The sequence below is a fragment of the Sebastes umbrosus genome, chromosome 22, assembly GCF_015220745.1.
Source record: "Sebastes umbrosus isolate fSebUmb1 chromosome 22, fSebUmb1.pri, whole genome shotgun sequence".
Lineage (NCBI taxonomy): Eukaryota > Metazoa > Chordata > Actinopteri > Perciformes > Sebastidae > Sebastes > Sebastes umbrosus.
Window position 1 is genome coordinate 11558175 of NC_051290.1, and position 24027 is coordinate 11582201.

A 24027-nucleotide genomic window follows, 5' to 3' on the forward strand; every position below is an offset into this window, starting at 1 on the left:
TATCCATCAATTATTATGAATGCAAAACAGTTTTTTAATTCAGTTTCAGAGACAAATGCTAAACTCACTATTTTTGGTGAGATGGACTGGATCACTGTAGTCTGTGTAGTAAAGTGGCCATCCTCTCCCTCCTCTGCACCAGTAGACTCCTCCCTGTGAGACTCTGAATTGATCACTTTGTGTGGTCAGGGGTTTAGAGGATGTCTCTCCTCTGTACAAGAAGTATTTCCAACCAGATGATGATGATGATGGGTTCACAGAGCAGGTCAGGGTCACACTGCCCCCTACAGGAATGTCTCTGTTGTCAGCTCTCAGTACAGCCTTTGGTTTATTTGCTGTTCAGTTTAGAACATAGACATAAAAAGGTCATTAGTGTTCCTGTGAATGAACCTGATCAAAATACCTTAATGAAAATGAATACATAATGAATTTCACCCATTCTTGGAGGTTGTCATAAAACTAACTGTCACATGGCCACAGAAAATACTCTTTTAATCACTGTGACCTAGTGTTATCACGATACCACAATTCTGACTTTGATACGATACCCTTCCTAAATAGCTCGATACAGATACTGAGATGCCACGTTAAAAATCTAAAACATCAGGGAAAGTAATGGAATAATAGATGACAGAACATGGAACTTAATTATTTATTTTTTATTAATTAAAAAGGTTTAAATGTAAAAAGATATTCATTAAAATAGAGTCACTCTAGCCGGACTGCTCTTCCTCTGCATCCTTTCACGTTACTGAGACACACGGTAAACTAATACTTTAACTCGTGCTCTTTGGTGGATTATGTGTTTGCCGAATTACAGGAGATGTTTAGAAAGATTCAAAAAATATGGTGAATCTAATTTTATCGGTGCATTTGATTGCTAATTATTGTGGTGAAGAGCCAAATTGAACACTTTCACTGTTTTTTCCTTTTTTGGAAGACAACTGTATAATGCATACTATCTATTAATTCATAATCTGTACCCACTTATCCTTTGCAGACTCACAGAGAGCTGGAGCCTATCCCAGCTCACATTGGGCGAGAGCAAGGGTACACCCGGGTCAGGTTGTTAGTCTATCACAGGACTAACAAATAACACATAACATTCACACTAAAGCTTGATTTATGCTTGCCGCAGAGTCGCAAGTGTCCGCACGGCCAAAGTGACGTCACACCATCAGACACGGCCCTTTGCAGGGGTTTTCGCCTGTCCACACACATCCACATTTTTCTAACTACATGGATGCGGATGGGCAGAGAAAATGGAGAGCTTTGAGGACTTTGAGGAGCTGTTTGCCGCGAGGAGAAACTTGCCAATTAGGCGATTAATGTAAACTAACCTTACCAATGATTAACCTAACCTGCTAAACTGTACCATCATTCCACCCTATAAGTTACTTTATATTCTTGATATTCAATCCAGAACATTTCCCTGTGAATTATTATATTTCAGAAGCTGCAGTACTCTAATTACTGGCTCCTTTTCAGTAAAAAACTGAATTTGTTAGTGCGTGACCTGAAGAGAGCTACATAATTGTTGATGAAAGAAGTGTTTTCTGTTGCCTTATTTGGATAATATTTTCATGATGGATTAAATATGGTCTAACTAATGTGAGACACTCAACTCAAATGTTTTTATTTCATAACAGACTAAATACTTATACTCACATTCTGAACAATAACAAAGTCATTATAAACAGAGCATGTGAGTGACAAATTCTTTGTTCAATCATTCAGTTGTGTTATGTATGAATAAAAGACTTACCTAATACTGTCAATGTCTTGGCATCACTCCACTGTGTTAAGGAATGGTCCCTTCTACCCATGCAATGGTATTCTCCACTGTGGGACTCAGTAGCCCTGCTAATAATGTATTCCTCGTCTCTTGTAGGAGTGTTTGGGCTGGGTGTTCTCCATTCATACGTCCAGCCAGTGTTTCCACCTCCCTGGATCGCACATCTGAGAGTGATCTTCTCACTGCTGTATATCTGAGGCCAGTTGGGTTGAAGGGTCACAGTGGCCTTGATGGGAACTGTTCACGACAAAAATACCCAGTTAAGATACAAACAGGATTAAAAATTAAACAGTGTTCTACAATCCTTGTTTATTTCTGCTGTAAATGATGTGAATGCATGCTGTTCTATTCTGCAGCAAAATAAACTCAACAGCTATAGCACAACAATTATAATGATGCAAATTGTGTAAAAGAAACTGCTCAAAGGCCAGTTAAGTACCAAGCAGTTTTATAACAGTACTAGCAGCTGCTCAAGGATAAAAGAGTTTACAGAGGCTCACAACAATTCACAAATACTAGTAGCCTTCCACAGGATGCATTTAGTACAGAGACTAGACAGTTTGACCCCAACAATATGGAAGAACATTAAGTAAAGCCCTGTTCAGACCTGGTATTAACATGCGTCCTCAGTGATCGGATCACAAGTAGACAGCTGTAAGTACAGGTGTGAACGCACTCAAGACGCATTGAGGACACATTGAGATCCGATCGCTCAGACCACATTCGGAGATGGTCTGGGCCACATATGGCCACATTCTTTTAGCAGTGTGTACGTGAATGTGTCCTCGGCCACATTAAGGACCGCCTAATCTACTGACATCCTGCTTGGATCCACGGGGTCTCATGTGAATACACAGACCAGATGGGGTGCAGAGTCACAACAGCCTCTTTTGTAACTGTTCGTGTTCAAGAATTTCCAGAAAGGATACAAAAATTAAGACAAAACATTAAATCTACATCAAAACATAATGTCTTTAGCCTTTTTATCCATCAATCATTATGAATACAAAACAGTTTTTTAATTCCGTTTCATAGACGAATGCTAAACTCACTATTTTCGGTGATGCGGATTGAATCACTGGAGTCTGTGTAGTAAACTGGCTCTCCTCTCCCTCCTCTGCACCGGTAGAGTCCTCCCTGTGAGACACTGAATTGATCACCTTGTGTGGTCATGGTTTCAGAGGATGTCTCTCCACTGTACCAGAAGTAGTATTTCCAACCAGATGATGATGATGATGATGATGGTGGGTTCACAGAGCAGGTCAGGGTCACACTGCCCCGTAAAGGAATGTCTCTGTTGTCAGCTCTCAGTACAGCCTTTGGTTTATTTGCTGTTCAGTTTACAACAGAGACATAAAAAGGTCTATTAGTGTTCCTGTGAATGAACCTGATCAAAATACCTTGATGAAAATGAATACATAATGAATTTCACCCATTCATGGAGGTTGTCATAAAACTAACTGTCACATGGCCACAGAAAATACTCTTTTAATCACTGCAACCTAGTGTTATCATGATGCCACAATTCAGACTTCTATACGATACCCTGCCTAAATAGCTTGATACAGATACTGAGATACCACGTTAAAATCTAAAACATCAGGGAAAGTAATGGAATAATAGATGACAGAACATGGAACTTAATTATTATTTTTTATTATTAATTAAAAATGTTTAAATGTAAAAAGATATTCATTAAAAAAAGAGTCATTCTCACCAGACTGCTTTTCCTCTGCGTCCATTCACGTTACTGACACACACGTTAAAATAAAAATTTTAACTCGTGCTCTTTGGTGGATTATGTGTTTGCCGAATTACAGGAGATGTTTGGACAGATTCAGAAAATTTGGAGAATCTAATTTTATCGGTGCATTTGATTGGTAATTATTGTGATGAAGAGCCAAATTGAACACTTTAACTGTTTTTTCCTTTTTTGGAAGACAACTGTATAATGCATACTATCTATTAATTCATAATCTGTACCCACTTATCCTTTGCAGGCTCACAGAAAGCTGGAGCCTATCCCAGCTCACATTAGGCGAGAGAGCAAGGGTACACCCGGGTCAGGTTGTTAGTCTATCACAGGGCTAACAAATAACACATAACATTCACACTAAAGCTTGATTTATGCTTGCCGCAGTCGCGAGTGTCCGCACAGCCAAAGTGACGTCACACCATCAGACACAGCCCTTTGCAGGGGTTTTCACCTGTCCGCGCACATCCAAATCTTTCTAACTACATGGATGCGGATGGGCAGAGAAAATGGAGAGCTTTGAGGAGCTTTGAGGAGCTGTTTGCCGCGAGGAGAAACTAGCCAATTAGGTGATTAATGTAAATTAACCTTACCAATGATCAACCTAACCTGCTAAACTGTACCATCATTCCACCCTATAAGTTACTTTATAGTCTTGATATTCAATCCAGAACATTTCTCTGTGAATTATTATATTTCAGAAGCTGCAGTACTCTCATTACTGGCTCCTTTTCAGTAAAAAACTGAATTTGTTAGTGTGTGACCTGAAGAGAGCTACATAATTGTTGATGAAAGAAGTGTTTTCTGTTGCCTTATTTGGATGATATTTTCATGATGGATTAAATATGGTCTAACTAATGCGAGACACTCAACTCAAATGTTTTTATTTCATAACAGACTAAATACTTATACTCACATTCTGAACAATAACAAAGTCATTATAAACAGAGCATGTGAGTGACACATTCTTTGTTCAATAATACAGTAGTGTTCCGTATGAATAAAAGACTTACCTATTACTGTCAATGTCTTGTTATCACTCCACTCTGTTAAGATATAGTCCCTTCTACCCCTGCAACTGTATTCTCCACTCTGGGACTCAGTAGCACTGTCAATAATGTATTCCTTGCGTGTAAGAGTGTTTGGGCTGGGTGTTTTCCATTCATACGTCCAGTCAGTGCCTCCACCTCCCTGGATATCACATCGGAGAGTGATCTTCTCACTGCTGTATATCTGAAGCCTTTTGGGTCGAAGGGTCACAGTGGGCCTGTTGTGAACTGTTCACATCAAAAATACCCAGTTAAGATACAAACAGGATTAAAAATTAAACAGTGTTCTACAATCCTTGTTTATTTCTGCTGTAAATGATGTGAATGCATGCTGTTCTATTCTGCAGCAAAATAAACTCAACATCTATAACACAACAACAATTACGGAAAGTGCATTATTATCATACTGTCTCCGCCCACCTTCTGCCAGTAGGCCTGTCCCACCCCGAATACAGACCTATAAGCATTTTCCTATTAATGTTTTTTTTTGCTACACTACCAACATGAGTATTTTCTTCACAACTGATAAATAATGCATGGTGTATTATTTCAGCACAAATTACTAAACTCACAAGTTTGTTGAATGGCGACTGTATTGCTGTCCTCTGTGAAGATCCTTGGATCTCCTCTTCCTCCTCTGCAGTGGTAGAGACCTGCTTCTGAGACACTGATAACTTTGTCTGGTACAACACCCCTTATGGGGCGAGCTATAGAAGAATCTGATGTATGTTTGAACCAGTCGTATTCCCAGTCAGCAGGGTCCTTCACAGAACAGGTTAGTGTCCCAACGCCCCGTTCTATATCTAGGGTCAGGCTGGGCTTAGGTTTTTCCACTGTTCAGTTAGATGGGAAAAAACAACATGTAAATGTCTGGAATAGAATTTCCCTCATAACAGACTAAATACTTATACTCACATTCTGAACAATAACAGTCATTATAAACAGAGCATGTGATGTTACACATGACTCTTTGTTCAATGATATAGTAGTGTTCCTAATGGATAAAAGACTTACCTAATACTGTCAATTTCTTGGCATCACTCCACTCTGTTAAGGTATGGTCCCTTCTACCCATGCAACTGTATTCTCCACTGTGGGACTCAGTAGCACTGCTAATAATGTATTCCTTGCGTGTTGAACGAGTGTTTGAGCTGGGTGTGCTCCATTCATACGTCCAGTCAGTGTCTCCACCTCCCTGGATCTCACATCTGAGAATGATCTTCTCACTGCTGTATATCTGAAGCCAGTTGGGTTGAAGGGTCACAGTGGCCTTGTTGGGAACTGTTCACATCAAAAACACCCAGTTAAGATACAAACAGGATTAAAAATTAAACGTGTTTATTTCTGCTGTAAATGATGTGAATGCATGCTGTTCTATTCTGCAGCAAAATAAACTCAACAGCTATAACACAAATATTATAATGTTGCAAATTGTATAAAAGAAACTACTCAAAGGCCAGTTAAGTACCAAGCAGTACTAGCAGCGGCTCAAGGGATAAAAGAGTTTACAGAGGCTCGCAACAGTCTCCCAAAATACTAGTAGCCTTCCACAGGATGCATTTAGTACAGAGACTAGACAGTTTGACCCCAACAATATGGGAGAACTTTAAGTAAAGCCCTGTTCAGACCTGGTATTAACATGCGTTCTGGGTGATCCGATCACAAGTGGACAGCTGTAAGTACAGGTGTGAACGCATTCAAGACGCATTGAGGACGCATTAAGATCCGATCTTTCAGACCACATTCAGAGGTGGTCTAGGACACATATGGCCACATTCTTTTAGCAGTGTGTACGTGAATGTGTCCTGGGCCACATTAAGGACCACTTACTGACGTCCTGCTTGGATCCACGGGGTCTCACTGCGCCCCTCATGTGAATACAAGCAGACGCAAGTTCTTGTCTGCCTTGCGGCATGGCAACGGATCTGTGCTCCACTGTATCCTGTCAGTACAACTGTATTTTATTAAAATATATCTTATCTATAGGCTACATATCTTCAGACTATCAGACTAGGCACCGGAAATGCATTATTGTCATACTGTCGATGATGTGTCAGTGTTTTTGTTCCGGTGATTTGCACGGAGCTGACACCCGCCCGCCCGCTCTCTCTCATCCCCGGCTCTCTGAACCTCTGTATCTTGCTGTTGTCTGGCAAAGGCGGCGGTGTCGGCAGCACGAAGGTCCCCGGGGACCGCTGGTAGACATTAACCCTATATTTTAGTATTTGCATATAGGAAGTGACATCCGATCACAAGTGGACACTCGAGACGCATGTGGAGATGCATTGTAATGCCAGGTGTGAAGAGACGTACTTAAAGCTGTCCACTTGTGATCGATCACCCGAGACGCATGTTAATGCCAGGTTGGATTTTAAGTTTGCACAACAATTTCTGCTGACTGATGGTTTGTGTCAATTTTAAGAGGTGATCCGTCTTTGAAAAATTTAGCTTTCGTCTCATTTCTTGGAGTAGGATGCTTACAGCGCAGAATCACTAAGTCTCATTCAAACAAAGTGAATGCAGGACTTTCCAGGATTGCATCAATACCTATGTAACAGAGGTAGAGCATCAGTTTATTGATAAACTCAATCAAATGAACATACACTTCATCTGACATGTAAGTGATTTAGCAGTGTGATATGATATCATTGATGAATATAATATCTGTAAACTGACATGAACATTCAAACATTCAACATTAAGTTGGATTTAGAAGAAGCTGTAGAAGTCACACTTACTTAATATGCTTACTAAATAAGCACATTTACCAATGTCTTATAGCTCCATAGTCCCCTTCCCTGTTTGCTACATTACTGTAATAATTATAATAAGAATATTGCTTTTGCAGGACACAGAGGATGGGTTCAATTTTACAGTGTTTAGTCCTGTACTCAACTTTCACAAAGAAACATTTATCAGATGGTTTGTTGTGAAAGCAAACCTATAATTTATATGAGCCTCTTTATGTGAACAGCTCAACTCTGCCCTTCTTTTTAGGGACTGGGCAGCTACAGTATGCAATTTCCACCAAAATGTAGGCCCAAGAGTGCAGAAATGTTTATATGCTTCAAACTGGCAAGAATTATGAAGTCCATCACTTTGTTTTTCTCAAAAACTGTAAAACTTATTAACCCTATCCCACATTTTTTGCTCAATTCATACCAAATTTGCTACGCTGCATCTTCAGTCAGTCCTCCACAAACGATCCAGCCAGATTTTTGCATTATCAAAAACTGAGCCCACACTGCATCAACACATTTTGGTGTAAACAGTATTGTACAAAGCTACTGCAAATTCTCGCTAAATAAAACTCCCAATGTTCATGAAAATAAATGACAAAGTTTTGAGGTCATGGTAGATGTACTGTGGTAAATTTCAGAATTTCATCTTAAAAACAATTTTTGACAGTATTTTGATTTCTATCCTCATGTAAACCACTGCAGTCAATGAAAATCAAGCATTTTTAAACATCAGTTTGTCACTTACGGAGCAATTCATCTTTATGTCTTTGTTTCAAAAACTGAATTTTTGACACTAGTTTTAAATCTGCCTTTACAGGCAATCCTGGCAATTGCCTAAGTCACAGTGTGAAGTCATAGTGTCCAGTGGTAGGTTCCCCCAGGCAGTAAGCTCACCAAGATAGTGACTTGCCCATGGTGTCTGAGGTTGTGAGTTTGAGACCAGATCGAGGCAGAACGAACATGCTAAAGCCTTAAAGGTCCCATATTGTGACCTCAAAAGTGAGATTTTCATGTCTTTTATATTATAAAGCAGGTTTAAGTGATATATAAATACTGTGAAAGTATCAAAACACTCAATCCACGGAGAAATACACACAGCCCGTATTCAGAAACTGTGCGTTTGAAACGAGCCGTTAGGATTTCTGTCCATTTGTGATGTCACAAATCTACGATATTTAGACCATTTCACAGTTTTAAATGTAAACATACTAAATGTGTTTCAGTTTATTTCCTGTTGCAGTGTATGTGAAAGACATCAGCTGACAGGAAGTAAACATGGACCCAAGCTGTTTCCTAGCAACGCCATTCCGTTGCCATTCCGTTGAAATGCACTAAAACGGAGCGTTTCAGACAGAGCGTGAATACAGGTAAATTCAGACAGACAGGACGAGAAAAATAATGTGTTTTTTGAACATTAAAGCATGTAAATATGTTCTAGTAGAAACCCAAAATACAAGTCTGAACCTGAAAATGAGCATATGTCCCCTTTAAAGGTTTAATGATGATCGTCCTGTACTTCTCTTTTGTCTTCCTCTTCCTTTTTTCATCTTCCTCCTCTAAATGCCCGGCCCCAAACCACAGCTGCGCAGCAGCTATAATCTTCTTTTTTTTAATTTTCCTTCTCATGATTATATATATGTGATAGTCGCTCATTTAAAGCACACTACTCCAGATTATAATGTGTAATAAGCTTCATACCACATGCTTTCTGTGAGAGAAACCGCCAAAAAATACAGCTTAAGTTGGTCAAGTTTTAAGTTTCTAAACCTAAAAATAAGATTTAATTTATATTTATATTCATACCAACATGGCTAATAAATAAGTAAAATTATTGAAGCTAAACTTGGTGGTAGTCACAATAACTCGGAAACAATGCAAATGCTTCCAAACAGGGCACATGGGCTCACTGAATGAGTAGGAAAATGATGTAAAAGTAACCACATTTCACTCCAATAGAGAATCAATGCAATGGAGCATTGAAACTGTTCTGGAGGATTTTTGTATCCCAATAATCTCACTGTCGATACCAGAACCACACTGGGGCAGCCACCGCACCGTGTCACTATTCAAATTGAGTGAGATCATTTGAACAGCATGTCGACACTCAACGGCCCTCAGTGTAATTATTGATTACATAACTCGTTGTTATTGATATCTTTGGGCAGACTGTTGTAACTAACTCATCATTCTGATCAGTTAAGATGATCAAATGAATGCTTGAAAAACAGGTAACAGACTCTACGGACAGTTTGATATCAAGGTCAGCACAGCATCAGGTTTCCCTACATAAATAAACTGCACAATTTCAAAAAGAGTAAATAAAAAAGGTGATTACTGGAAAAATGTGTGAGGAAAATACAATTTCTTGGGCACTAATCTAGACATTTAATAATTAGTATTGATACATACAGTAAAATGACACCTACGTGGCAAAACACAAAAGGAAGTTGTGACAAGGAGTGATACAGCATGTAATAAATAGGAAATATATATTGAGTGAGTAAATATTAAAAAATATATATATATATATCCTATAATATCTATATAAAATGTATATTTAAAAAATTGTCACCTTCATTTTGTCCGTAGAGGGGTGTATTCAGCACTAAAATAAAGATTAAAACTTCATTAGACAAAAACAAAGGCATTTAAAATCCAGCTGGAGTAGTTCCAGTGGCAATTATAATCAGTAATTTTATTATTAATATTAAAGGGACTATTTGTAACTTTCAGAAATGCTTGTTAGTCAATGAAAGTCAGCGTCGGGCTCGTGCTTGCTCGCTCTAAATAGACATGAACGAGCATCGCTCAAAACAGTGAGGCGACATACGTCAGCTAAAACCACAATATCACCCGTCACTTCACAAGACACGGGAAACCTCTGTTGGTCTGGAGGAGCTGCAGCAGTTATTTTCTGCACAAACGTCCACTGTACATTCACTAGATATTCTCAGAGCTAAACTAACTCTTCTGCAGTGTGTAGTGTGCGCGTGTTCACGTCTAGAGGTGGAGCGAGTACGAGCGAACGCGAACTGTCTGAGTGAAGACAAGCAGACAGAGGAGGAGGGGCTCCGGCCACACGCGAGCGCGCATGTGTCCCGAACAGGTACATTTATACGCTTAAAAAGTTACAAACAGTCCCTTTAACTGTTGCTTATCAATCATCAGTATCATGCTTTTCTGTAATGATATTCTGTAAGTTGGCACAAATAAAAAAAAACTCTTTAAAATTAAATATATAAAATACAATAAATAGCAATAAATTAGATTCAAAAGCTATATACATAACAATACCTTGGACCATGTGCTATACATGCATTGTGCAAATTACTAGTCCAGTGGTGTACTTAATACGGTCCTCCAGTCTGAACCAAGCCATATCCGCAACTAAGATAATCGCTACAAAACTACCATGTTGATAAAAAAAACACGATTCTGCTTTTGAAAATCAAACAATTGTAAAGTCAGTGATGTACTCACAGAGTAGGCCCAGCACACAGAGCAAAGTGTGCCCCATCCTCACATCCAGCACCGACACGCTCTGCTCTGCTGAGAAATTCTTCTACTTTGCATTAACAGTAATGCAACAGAAAGAGAGAAGTTAAATTTCATATATAGAATAGAATATGAGAGCAAAGGTTTGTCCAACTTCCCTTTTGCCGAAGCTGAGAAACTTCTAGTGGCTTTAACCGCAGAATAATTTGACAGGTTACACTTCCTGCCCACTGCAAAGATATATTAGCCCTTCTTTTATGCAAAGGTTTGTGCCTGGTACCTAAAACACATTTAAAACATTGGCATTAACAAGTACTTATTGCACATCCATGAAACATTTAATTTAATCATATCACATCATATACATACCTAACATTTTGTGTGTTATTTAGTGCATGTTGTGGGCATATACTGCCTGTATTGTGATGAGGTTTGTGTTGTATGTGTATATAAACTGGGGAAAAAAAGTTCAGAAACTTGTGTTTGGTGGATTATTTCTCTGTTGTTGCAATGCTAATTGGCATTGTATTTTACATGGTTGGAAAGCTTGTTTATTTACCTTCACAATGATGTCCAACTTGTAAGGATCATGCCTTTGTGGGATGAGCAGCACAGCTGATTATGTGGGTAGCGCCTAAGAAAAATTTGCCAAAATGCTCTGCCAATGGTAAACAGTGTATTCTCCTGTTGGAATTGACTCTTGTTTTGAGCTCCAGGTGCTGCCGATCAGGCACCTGATCGGCAGCACCTGTGTGCATGGGGCCTGCTGGGTGCTGCGCCCTACTAAAGTGATCATTTGGTGTCTGCTACAGGCATCGACATGCCACGTTTATCTAATCTGGATAAGGCCCGTGCGATAGGGCGAGTTGAAGCTGGTGTTCCGCAAAACCAAGTTGCAGCATTATTTGGAGTCAGCCCTGGTACCATTTCCAAACTGAAGGCCAAGTTCCGTGAAACCGGTGATGTAAAAGACAGACCGCGAAGTGGGCGTCCCAGGAAGACAACACCCCAACTTGTTTAACCCTAGACCATGTGAAAAAGTTGTATCATACACTTCCAGGCACTTTTACTTTGGATAATATCTAAATTAATAGATTAAGAATGTTTGATTTCCAGCGTGTATATAGTCAGACATGTCCAGAAGTCAAATATATCAGTTATTGTCAGGCATTATTTATATTTTTTCCAGAAACCCAAAAATCAAAGAATAAAGACATTTCCCTTAGAAATTTGTTGTATTTTCTTTTCATTTATAAGGGACATGTAATGTTTAATACTTATGGTTGATATAATCCAATCAACCCACTTTGTGGGATGCTACATTGTAAGATGGAGTAAGCATATCTGTAATATGAGATGCCTTTGTTTTAACCTTATGTTGCTACAATAACTTCAGATATAAACAGAAAAAAAGGAAATAAAGGAAATCAAATGAACAAAACACTAAATTAACCGTTGCATGTGTTTTGTTCCATTGTGCTATATAGATTACTTTATACTGTAGCAACTGGAGCCTGAGAAGAAACAAGCCAAGCCAATGCTTCTCAGCATGAGTGTGACTTTCCAGTTCCTCTTCACACATAGAAGATGTGTTGCTACGATAACAAGAAATGCACAGGTTTCATCACATTCACACCAGAGCTTGTGGTTTTTTTGCACAGAAAGGAGGACGGGTCCTATGCTGTACAGGATGTAGAATGAGGTTGTTTTAAGTGGTAGAAATGTAGTCAAGTGCAATGCATCAGTAATAGATAATATAGCAATTAAAGCACAATTTTTATAACAATGTTTTGAATACAACGGTGTCTGAAGTGAGTGGTCAATATTTCTCAATATGTATCATAAGAAGACAAAAGGCAAAACCAAAAGGTTGAGTTTGTGAAAATCTGACAAAAAGGTTCCCACTGTGCTTTTGTTCATTTTTTGTACTGCAGGTCCAAGTAAATTCATTGATAGGTTGGACAATTTACAGAATGATCTTGTATTAATGTCATGTTTCTAATTATAGACGTTGTCAAGATCAGTCAGTCGGTCGGTCTGTCGGATGGATCAACCAGTTCCGTGCATTAGTGCAGTGCTACCAGGAATTTGACCCCAGGAACTGAGCAAAGCAGGATAATATTTTTAGCTGTCAAATAAGTCAAAGGAAATGACGAGTTTAAATTGAAAGAGTTCAAAATGTTAAGTTATGGAGCACTACAGCATTTGGAGAATGTGGCTCATTATGAGTCACCTTGACATGGCATCCTGGGACATGACTACAGCAGTCCTAGTCCCAGGCTTAGAAAGGAGTACTTGCTTCCTGTAGGTATCAGTCAGGGTAGTTTGACACCCCCCTGTGGTCCTTTATGGACATTTCTTTTTTAACTGCACAGTGACTGGGGTCTAACAAGTCAAACAATAAAACATACTCAATAAAAAACATCCTCACATACAAATTAGACAAACTTAGGTTTGCTGGAGTGAGTGCAATGTAGTGCCTCCTCTTCCAGCTCTATGCATACAGTATATTGGAATCCTGTACTGTATATTCAACTTTTAAAATCACATAAGATGCTAAAATGTAAGTCCTTTAGTGATTAGTGTAACAGGCTTATTTGAATCAGCAAGGATGCATCTCTAGTCTGTACACTAGCAGAACCAACCTAAAACAAGTCCAAATAAGGTTTTATGGAAAGAGTGACCAATTTTAAATTTGAATGCCTCTGTTAAGCTCTGTTTGAAATACAACGTTTTCTGCTTTCCTAACCAGAATTTAATTCTTGGTTTACAGTGCAAGCAGCTAGTTAAGGTAAACATTTTCATTAGGTCCTCACTGAGTTTGAAATATTTGTGACAAAGTAGAAAGCTGCATTGTTTAGCTGACAGTCTGTAGCTTTCAGCTGCTGCCATTGACAACACTGGATGTTACAGTACATGATGTTATGATGGTGGGTCATACATGAACGACAAGTTCAATTCAGTTCAGTTGCTAAATGCAAGCACATTAGAAATTCCATTATGTTTTAAGTTAATTTGGTTAATCTGCAATGAACACAGTACATAAATTCATATGATAATAGAAAGTGGTTATTATTATTGAAGAAAATACAGATAATCCGTGTTTTATTCATTTTTTATAAAGAATATATATAATTAAGCCCCATATTTATTCTGAAAGAAAACAAATACAATACCAAAACACTGTACAAAATAACTGCATAATCCACAAAGGTGTGTCCTCTTTTGTCCATATCATCATTCTGGCTGACACAGAGTCTAACGGGCTTCTTTCGCTTCTCATCTTCATCTCTTTCGCTTCTGAAAATCTTGTTGTTGACCTATTGGTGGTGCTGTGACTTCAGATGTTGTGGCCTATGCAACACACTGTAGAGTGTGTCAATCTGCCCAGGGGGCTCTGACTCATGCAGGGTGACACACTGTGAAGTCGATGCCTCTTGTGTCTTCTTGCCTAGGGAGGAAGTCACCTTTGGTACCTGTAAAACGCTGTAGACACTATCTACTTTCTGACTTTGCTTGGACTCCAAGTCCTCTCTTGAGCTGATGGTTGGGCTGATGGTCTGGCAGGGCTGTGTGGCATCCACGTTTTCATAAAAGGCCTCAGCTTGACTGGAAGAAGAGGAAGAGACTCTCTGCACAGGCTGTGGCTGTGCCTCCACTGACTGGCTTTGTATTATCTGAGCAGTAGAGGTCTCTGCCTAGAAATAATGCAGTAAAATGGGTTTTCAGTCTTGTAAAAGAACATGACAAGACATCTCCTAGCATTAAAGTAAAACTCAATTTCCCATCTTGAAGAATGGTTTTAGTTGCACTCAGTGTTTCCCACAGAATTGAATTCTACCTGTGGTTGTCGTTGACGGGGCGGGGGGGCAGGGGGAGGGTGTATAAGAGAGGCAAGGAGAGGCTGCGCAAAGCGAATCAACTGCTGCGTGCAGTACTGCAATTAAATAAGACTGCGTCATGTTATTTTACACTTGTCTACTTATCTCTACTTTCTTACGTTAAATGAAAGATTAAGCCGTAAAACAGTGGCTTACAAGATTTGTTAAAAAAATCACTGCGGGCTCTGTGTGGGAACAAATCTCGTGTGTGCGCAATGTGTCAGTAAAAGTCAGTCCAATGAGGGGTGACGCAGCACCCAGTACAGAACATCCTCCAAGTCATGCAGCCTGTGCAGCAGTCCGTTACTTATGCGGGAATGAGCGGAGTGCAGCAGCATGACGCGACCATTGTTCCGTCGTGAGTCCAGCCCGGACAGATGAGTCAGCAAGACCCGAGGCTGCACCGGGAGACCGGAGCTCTCCCTTTGCTCCCCAGCGGCGTCCTGACACAACTAGTTAATCGATCGCGAATGATGTCGTTCTCTTGGACGGATAAAAAAAATTGCAATAAAAAAATGCTAAAATGGATCACCAAATATACTTGTGCAGCCGTTAATATACCTGGGCGGCTCGCCAAAGTAAAGTCTGTGTGTGGGAAACACTGGTTGCACTCATCTGAAAACATTTTATTCCAAAAAAAATACACATTCATCTTTACATCCTTAAAGATTCTATATGTAACAATTTACATGTATTAATCACTTTGTATTTCCAATATGTGAACAGATTGTAACGCACCCCGACTTTCTTGGTTGCCTATAACAGCCTGGTCCTATGCTGTTTAAAGTTATATCACAAAGATCTATTTAAATATTGCTTAGTAAATCCAGCTTACCTGATAGCGATTGTCTTCTGTTGAAAAGAGTCCCTTAGCCACACAGAAAGTAAAAGCACAGAGGGATACAAACACTATAACTATTACTATTACTATTACTATTGCAGTGGGTGATTCTGATGTCTCTTCATGTTCAGGATTAGATTTTCTAAAACCTGGAAAGACATGGAAACACATTTTAGCAGATAGTACCCGCAACAACTGAATTATCAAAATGATGAGGGGTTGGCCCAAAAAATAAAGAAAGAAATGAATATATTAGGGCTGTCAACTGATTAACATACTTAATCAAGATTAATTGCATGATTGTCTATAGTTAACCGTGATTAATCACACATTTTTTATCTGTTCAAAATGTACCTTAAAGGGAGATTTGTCAAGTATTTAATACTCTTATCAACATTGGAGTGGGCAAATATGCTGCTTTGTACAAATGTATGTATATATTTATTATTGGAAATCAATTAACAACACAAAACAATGACGAATATTGTCTAGAAACCCTCACAGGTACTGCATTTAGCATAAAAAATATGCTCAAATCATAACATGGCAAACTCAAGCCCAACAGGCAACAACAGCTGTCAGTGTGTCAGTGTGCTGACTTGACTATGACTTGCCCCAAACTGCATGAGATTATCATAAAGTGGGCATGTCTGTAAAGGGGAGACTCGTGAGTACCCATAGAACCCATTTACATTCACATTTCTTGAGGTCAGAGGTCAAGGGACTCCTTTGAAATGCTAGTTTTTCCTAGAATATAGATTTTCTGGATGTGAAATTTATCTGTCTTTGAGTGAGCAATAAATAAATAAGTCATCACACTACATACTTACACGTTGCCTCTATGCTTTCAGACACATTGCTTGTGCTGACGTGGTTGTTGCCACTGCAGGCAATAGATTTGTTGTCAGTGAAGATGGTGATTTTGACCTTCCTGAGTGATTTCTGAGATGTTCTGCAACCGTCTACATCACAGACAGACGACAACCAGTCATCCTGGATGGAGCAGTTGACTGTGAAGTTGCACGGTCCAGCTGACAGGTTGGAGTGCAGTGCTGAAATCCTAATGACAGGTTTGGGAACAGTTTCTGCAACACCCGCCCAAGCAGATACATTAAAGGCATTAGGTAATTTGTTGGCACCCTCTGGTGGCAAATAGTAAGAATCACAGCATCTTTCATACAAAACATTAAGTGCACATCCACTATATGTACATATAACTGCATTGGGTTATTTCATAATGTATTAATGTATTTACTGTCCACTGTGTGCCCCTACAGTACCCCAGAATCCCTAACATTTGCCTACACGGTCTATATCAGCTGCTGGCTCTGATAACACCATAAAGGTTTGGGCCACATGCTCTTTATCAGACATTTAAAAGGTACGCCTTAAAACTGTAATCATACTGTAGGAAAATACAGGGAAATATGAGGAAAAACATATTGTGTGACTTACTAATATGACAATAAACAGGGATGTACAAAGGCTACAGGATACCAACAATGTTAAATGCATACAGTGTATTTTACTTGGATCTTTATGAGATCTTTATTTGTAAACTGAACTGTAGACTTTTTTTTTTTAAGTCACAATGAAAAAAAGTTAGGGCTGTCAATCAATTAAAATATTTAATCGCAATTAATCGCATGATTGTCCATAGATAATCGCAATTAATCAGACAATTTTTATCTATTCAAAATGTATCTTAAAAGGGAGATTTGTCATGTATCTAATACTCTTTTCAACATGGGAGTGGACAAATATGCTTGCTTTATGCAAATGTATGTACATTTATATATTTATTATTGGAAATCAATTAACAACACAAAACAATGACAAATATTGTCCAGAAACCCTCACAGGTACTGCATTTTGCATAAACAATATGCTCAAATCATAACATGTCAAACTCAAGCCCAACAGGCAACAACAGCTGTCAGTGTGTCAGTGTGCTGACTTGACTATGACTTGCCCCAAACTGCATGTGATTATCATAAAGCGGGCATGTCTGTAAAGGGGATACTCGTGGGTACCCATAGAACCCATTTTCATTCACATATCTTGAGGTCAGAGGTCAAAGGACCCCTTTGAAAATAACCATGCCAGCTTTTCCTGGCCAAAATTTAGCGCAAGTTTGGAGCGTTATTTAGCCTCCCTTGCCAGTTTGACATGGTTGGTACCAATGGATTCCTTAGGTTTTCTAGTTTCCTATGATTCCAGTATCTTCACTCTAGCTTTAAAACTGAGCCCACACAACCTAAAAATTGCACGTTAAAACAAATTTGCGTTACTTGCGTAACTTTGACAGCCTAAAAAAAATGTATGCATTTAAAACGGGTAGGTGAGGTTGATTACATACATCATGTTCATGCCATGAAAGGTTTGAGAAAATATAGATACAGATAAATATTGCAAGATAAACATATGCATCTTTAGGACTACCATAGAAATTTTAATTATGAAATCTTGAGACCAAGAAGAACCAGAACTTAACCAACTTAAAAAAAACTATTTTGAACTTACCTTCAAATATTAGTCTGTGGGTCTCAGTTTTCAGACCCTCAGAAATAAAGAATTTAAATGTATAGATGCCAGCGTCTGCCTCAGTGAGTTTCTTGATGCACAAGGAGTGGTCCTTTGAATTATATTCCACTTTGTCTGCGTACTTGGATGTGATGTTTCTATTCCTAACAATAATTTTAGTCTCGTTAAAACTCCACCAACTATCAGGATATGGTGGTGAATTTCTAACTTTTAGACATAATGAGTTGTTTTCCTGGTAGTGCCTCGGTGGCAGGTCCTCTGCTGTAATCCCTGACAGGAAACAGTAAATAATATTGTAAAAAGAAATTGTCTTGAAATACATTACAGCATATTAACTTAAACATGTTATTGGAGGCAATAATGTGACTAAAAATATCCTAAAATACATGTCATAAGCATGGATGTAAAATAAAACAGACACTGATGTTACTATCGAGTTCCTAAACCATTAAAATTATGAGCAAACAACTGTATGTCATGCAGTTAAGGACATTTTGTAGGGCACACTGTGAGGCACCTACACTATTTGTAGGAGTAAAATTTCAGCAGATTAAATAAAATGCTCTCTATGCAAAATGTTTTTGTAATGCGGCATGAGAAGCGTAGCACAAAGGCCAAGTTAATTAATTTAATCACTTAAGTGCAACTTTGTCAAAACTCCAAAACGAATACATTTCTTATATTAACTTAACACTCCCTACTGCATAAGTGACATCATACTTTACTGCCCTGAACAAAGTTGTACAGCCTGTTTATTTATGAAACCTCATATAAATAGTTACAAAAATAGATTAACTGGTTCTGACAATGAACATGCAAATGTTAATACAATTTTTATTCATCTTACCTGCAATAATCCAACAACTCAGAAGAAGCAGCATTTTCAATCTACTCAAAATTCAACGAATGTCAATGATTGTGGAACTGGTGAACCCATGTCAAACTCTGTTTCCTGTTTGATGGATGCAACGAACCATGAATGTAGCAGGTGCCAGAAATCAAAGAGCAAAGCAAACAGCCGGAAGCGTACGGTCTTACATGCAGGGTTGCTGTGTTTGGAGCAAAACAGGAGAGTTAGCAGCCACGATGTTAAGTGCATTGTTATGGACACATGCAAACACTTTTCCAGCAAGTGTCACAGTTTAGCTGCAAGGTTGTCAACTGTGTCTACCTGGCATACTCTGTCAGGGTTTCCCTGAGTGAATTGCAAGCATGGCGGCCCGCCATGTGTGCGACAGTGAGTATGTTATACCTGAGAAGGTAGCAGTGCATTATGTGTACATTTTATTTGTCGGTAAATAAATGCTACAACTCCTGAGATTTGTCCTAACAATTCCTTTATTTCTTCTCTCCACGTCTTAGGGAGCGCGTGGTTGTGCATGTGTTGATGTGAGCATATTACCTGTACGTTTGGTTGGGTTTGGAATGCACGGCGCAAACTAACAACGTGACTGTGGTTGTTCATGTGGTTTGCGTAGGAAATGGAGCAGGTTTTCACAACGAGTCAATCTAATTGTCAGTCTTGCACAGAGATGAAGTATGAACATCCTAATTGCCTTTCACCAACAGTATGTCAATACATACTGAAGTGCATTACAAAGGCTGCAAAATGGGTCAAAAAACTGCCTGCTGAAGATGTGATCAGTGGGGATTTTGAAATACAGTTGAACAAAACCCTGGTAGATTTTGCATGTACTACACTAATGTACCATCAAGGTGACCAAATTACCCTTATCTAGCACTATGGAAAACTAGCATTCTGCTAAATTGCAATGCCATGAACATAATTACTAGTACATGTAAAGTTACCTAAATCAGAAAACACAAAAACATACCTGTAACTGTTAAAGATCAACTCTATTTAAATAGCATGTTTTTTTTGATACAGCATACATTATTGATTTGCAAATTACATTTCCTGTGCTCTCTTTTGAGCGAGAAAAGCAGTGTTCAAAAGGGAAAAAATAAATCATGTTTGTACATTTTCAATACTCTTGGTTCTCGAAGGCAGAGAGCGTCTTTTCGTACAGCTAATCCAATTTCATTTTAAGCTGCAATTGCATAAATAAAAAAAACATCACATTTCATTATTGGCTGACACTTACTATAAATGAGACAGGCACAAAAAGAGTTATAGCTTTAACTGCAATGCAAATTAGCTTTCTAGCTACCAAACAAACCGTGAAGAAGCTGCTGTCATCCATTTGCAGTCTAGCTAGCTATTGGTTCGTCAGCTGTCACCTATAAAAAGCTAAAAGACTTACCTGCACGACACCATCAGTCAGATTAGATCCACAAGTTTGAAGGCTTATCAGACAACAACACTGCACGGCGGTTTTATATTTGACAGGATTTTACAATTCTGATTGAGTTATCACGGCAGGGAACATTTTTTTCTTTTGACGCGACGATTGTGAGATAAGCAGCAAAATGACGCCGCTCACATTGCAAAGTCATCTACCAGGAATGTGCACTTGCACACATTTGCTTGGCCAACACAACACCTTACCGGATGATGCTGCAGCAATAGTTCAGCCAGATTCATCTTTTTTCCCCCCATGTGCTTTTTTGTCTAAACCTCCACTGTGGCAACGCATTCATCCCATTCAAATGAATAAGATGGCTGCGTTTTTTTCCACAGTGATGTACAACAGAAATACCACCACTAACAAAACAATGTTTGTCCTTTTGTAAGTCACAGTTCCCATCACAAGTTTGTTTATGTTGCCTTGGCATCTAGACAGAATGCAGAGGCTTAAAAAATTTTAAAAAACTAACAGAGCATTTCTGGTGTATCTCTAAAACTTTTACTAACAATATAGGCTATGTGTTACAATAAAGCCCTTTGACATGATTAACTGAAGATGGGATAACTACATAAAACCAATTTTAAAATGTACCAGAGGTAGGCGAAGTTTAATAACAGGTGGGAATATTTCCTTACCGGGACATCTCTAACCAGAGGGGAAAAAAAACGCCTTACCTCATCCGACCATCTGACTTCAGCATCCCTGCAAGCCATTTTTCTAGAGTTGTATCCTGGAGAAATAACAAATAAAAGACTGTTTTAACAACGTCATTCTCATATGCGAATTTGCAAGTTATTAAACAGGAAGCCCTCTGGAACAGTGTCTACTGATTAACACAGACTCACTACCAACTTGTAATCTGTCACTTCCTGCACATCTTTACTACAGCAAACATGACAATGTAATAAATGTGTCATTTGTCAAATTGTTTCACCACCCAGCAAGTAGACTGTATTTATAATAAACCACCATCACAAACTATACCCTCAAAAATGACCATAAAGTGGAATCAATATCTCACTGACAAAGCCTCAACAAAAATGTAACATCTGACAGAGTTGATCAGATTTATGGCAGGGCTGTCGTACTGGGTTGCATTCTAGTATAGTGAGTGTAAAATGTGTGGTCACCTAACATGTTCTTATCTTTGCAATGTTTCATCCTGGCCAAAATTGTCGAAATCTTTTGAGCTTGTGAAATTGGTCCTCTATTATTTCTAGTGCACCACTGCCTTTTTTGCTTTTTTAAATAATAAACTCAACCAATTGTAGTACCCAACCACCCAACGCTGTGTCTAAGACTCTTTGGACTGACTTTACTAGAATGGTGGTGGCTTTTTAGTTTGTTACTCAAGGTAGCTACCACAAGCTTTACCTTTTAAAAGTGGAATTATTACAACCTGCTGACAAAAATCAATGCACAACTTAAATTCAAGCCTATTCACTTACAGTCCCTTTAACAATCCAATCCATATTTTCTGCGGTTGGTACAGTTTACTGCATAACAGCTCCTTGTCATTTCTGCTTTGTAGCTTGGCTCTGCTAGACATGCTGTGCTTTTTGCCCCCTAGCTGCGCACACATCTCTGTGATGACATTGCACAGAAACCCGTCTATAAGGTCCCTTTAAAACATCAATACTCCTTTAAAAAGGGACTGTTTGTAAGAATCAGAAATGCTTGTCAACAGCGACACCTGTGGACGTTAAGTCAACGAAAGTCAGCGTCGGGCTTGCGCTTGTGCTCGCTCTAAATAGACATGAACGAGCATCGCTCAAAACAGTGAGGCGACACACGTCAGCTAAAACCACAATATCACTCTATATTTCACCTGCTTGGCAGTAATGTTAGCTGACCAGACGATGGTCTCTCCATGAATCAATGCTGATCCTAGTGTTGGCTTTTCCTGCTTCAGCCTCCCGACCGCGGTCTGAGGGAGACACCGACACCCGGTCGGAGACGATAACGTTTTCTCGCTGCGGAGCCCCGTCACTTCATAAGACACAGAAAACCTCTGTTGGTCTGGAGGAGCTGCATCATTTACTTCTGCACAAACCTCCTCTGTACATTCACTAGATATTCTCAGAGCTAAACTAACTCTTCTGCAGTGTGTAGTGTGCGCGCATGCATGTAAGAGTGGAGAAAAATAGCGAGAACGTGCGCGGTGTGTGAGTGAAGGCAGGAAGGCAGGCAGAGGAGCAGAGTACAGCAGAGACTCCGGCCCTGGAGACCAAAGCTACGGTCTCCTCCGGGGCCGACACTGTTTTGCAAGACGGACTTCAATAGATATAACTTTGCGGTTTTGGTGCTTCCGTGTAGTTTGTGTTGGAGTCTGAATAGCGTAACCACACGCGAGCGCGCATGGGACACCGACCCGGGTGATTTAAACATGTAAGAAGTTACAAACAGTCCCTTTAAAATAAATATTATTACTCACACATATCAATAAACATCACCAATTGGCAAAACAAAAGAAAGCTAAACCATCACTTCACTCTGGTATAAACATACAACAAGTGGGCACACACATCCACACACCAAATAAAAACATGCTGCAGGCTTTAATGTAGCTCTGGTGGCTGTACAGTCTTCTTCATTTAAACAGGGCAAAGAAAAATAAAGTTGAACTCACAGATATGTTTCCTGACAGGGAAAAGGACAGCAGCATGGCTGTAGCTGACGTTGTAACACGTGAACCGCCCACATGTCTTCATCAGGGGTCTGTCTGACCTTAAATACAACGTGGGGTCCAAGCTCACACTTGACTCCTTCACTTCTGCACAGCCTTATTAACTGAAGTTAGGTAGGGAAAAGTGTTAACCTGCTGCTCGTGTTTTTTTTAACTGCATTTCGTTTCTTCTTCTGCCCAGTTACACAAGCTACTACTGCTAGCTAATGCTTGTAATACACCTAATTAGCAGCCCTCTCGCTAAGCCCCGCCCTCCATGCTTCTCTTCCTCACCTCAGCCAATCACAGCAGCTGTCACTAACTGACAGCGATAAGGACCAATCAGAACGGAGAGTTGAAACTAAAGGTGTCATCTGTGTTTTTTATTTTAATAACATGAAATATTCCCCTCTGATGTTTATTTAGAACTGAGTTATTATTATTTATTTGAGTCCTATTTACGTAGGACATTTATTTAAAACTAAATTACTTGAATGCATCTCTTAGTTGTTTTAGTTTACTTCATTTGGAATTAAATTACTTGAATGCATTATTTCTACACAATGAAAGCATATACAGAATTCAAAGTTAAATTAATCCTGTAACCATTAACTTTCGCACGCCAATACGGCTCTTTCACAACAGAATTATCCCTGTTACAATTCATCCCTGTGATACAAATATTTGTAGTCTATAACACTAGCCTATTAAAGTGCATTTAATGCAATTGAAAACTTCGTAAAATGAAATCATAATTCATAAGTTACCATCAATATGTAAAGTGATGAGATGATAGTGAAAAACATGTCAGTGATGTTTTGTGACTTTTAACTTTCATAATGTAACATATGGAGGCAATTCAAACAGGAATCATTTGGTTCAGCTTTCATGCACACACATATACTGTAGACATGTTGTAAATAATACATTTATTAAAACAGCCACTTAAAAAGT

The 24027-nt window shown here is 39.0% G+C and overlaps 2 protein-coding genes across 2 annotated transcripts in view; both read right to left on the bottom strand.

The window, feature by feature from the left end:
• Positions 1-5885, bottom strand: part of LOC119481336 — a 71858-nt gene extending 65973 nt beyond the window's left edge. Inside the window, exons 1-6 of the mRNA XM_037758150.1 lie at positions 5612-5885; positions 5170-5430; positions 4562-4825; positions 2848-3126; positions 1766-2032; positions 69-335 (exon numbers count right to left, since the gene is read on the bottom strand). Coding sequence (XP_037614078.1) covers positions 69-335; positions 1766-2032; positions 2848-3126; positions 4562-4825; positions 5170-5430; positions 5612-5672 — 1399 coding nt within the window. The 5' untranslated portion in view covers positions 5673-5885. The remainder of the gene's footprint in view (positions 1-68; positions 336-1765; positions 2033-2847; positions 3127-4561; positions 4826-5169; positions 5431-5611) is intronic.
• A 7995-nt stretch (positions 5886-13880) lies between these two features.
• Positions 13881-19104, bottom strand: LOC119481368. Its single transcript, XM_037758219.1, has 5 exons — positions 18947-19104; positions 18079-18369; positions 16386-16640; positions 15550-15704; positions 13881-14531 (listed from the first exon to the last, which is right to left on the bottom strand). The coding sequence occupies exons 1-5, from the start codon at positions 18978-18980 to the stop codon at positions 14154-14156; spliced, it is 1113 nt and encodes a 370-aa protein (XP_037614147.1). The 5' UTR covers positions 18981-19104; the 3' UTR covers positions 13881-14153.
• Positions 19105-24027: the final 4923 nt, after the last annotated feature.

Bases quoted from the DNA above. Each gene is read 5' to 3' on its own strand.
- LOC119481368 (XM_037758219.1), bottom strand. From the start codon at position 18,980: ATGCTGCTTCTTCTGAGTTGTTGGATTATTGCAG. The intron at 16,641-18,078 runs GTAAGTTCAAAA...CGGGTGTTGCAG, and splicing joins CCACAGACTAATATTTGAAG to AAACTGTTCCCAAACCTGTC. The intron at 15,705-16,385 runs GTAAGTATGTAG...ATGTCTTTCCAG, and splicing joins TGAAAGCATAGAGGCAACGT to GTTTTAGAAAATCTAATCCT.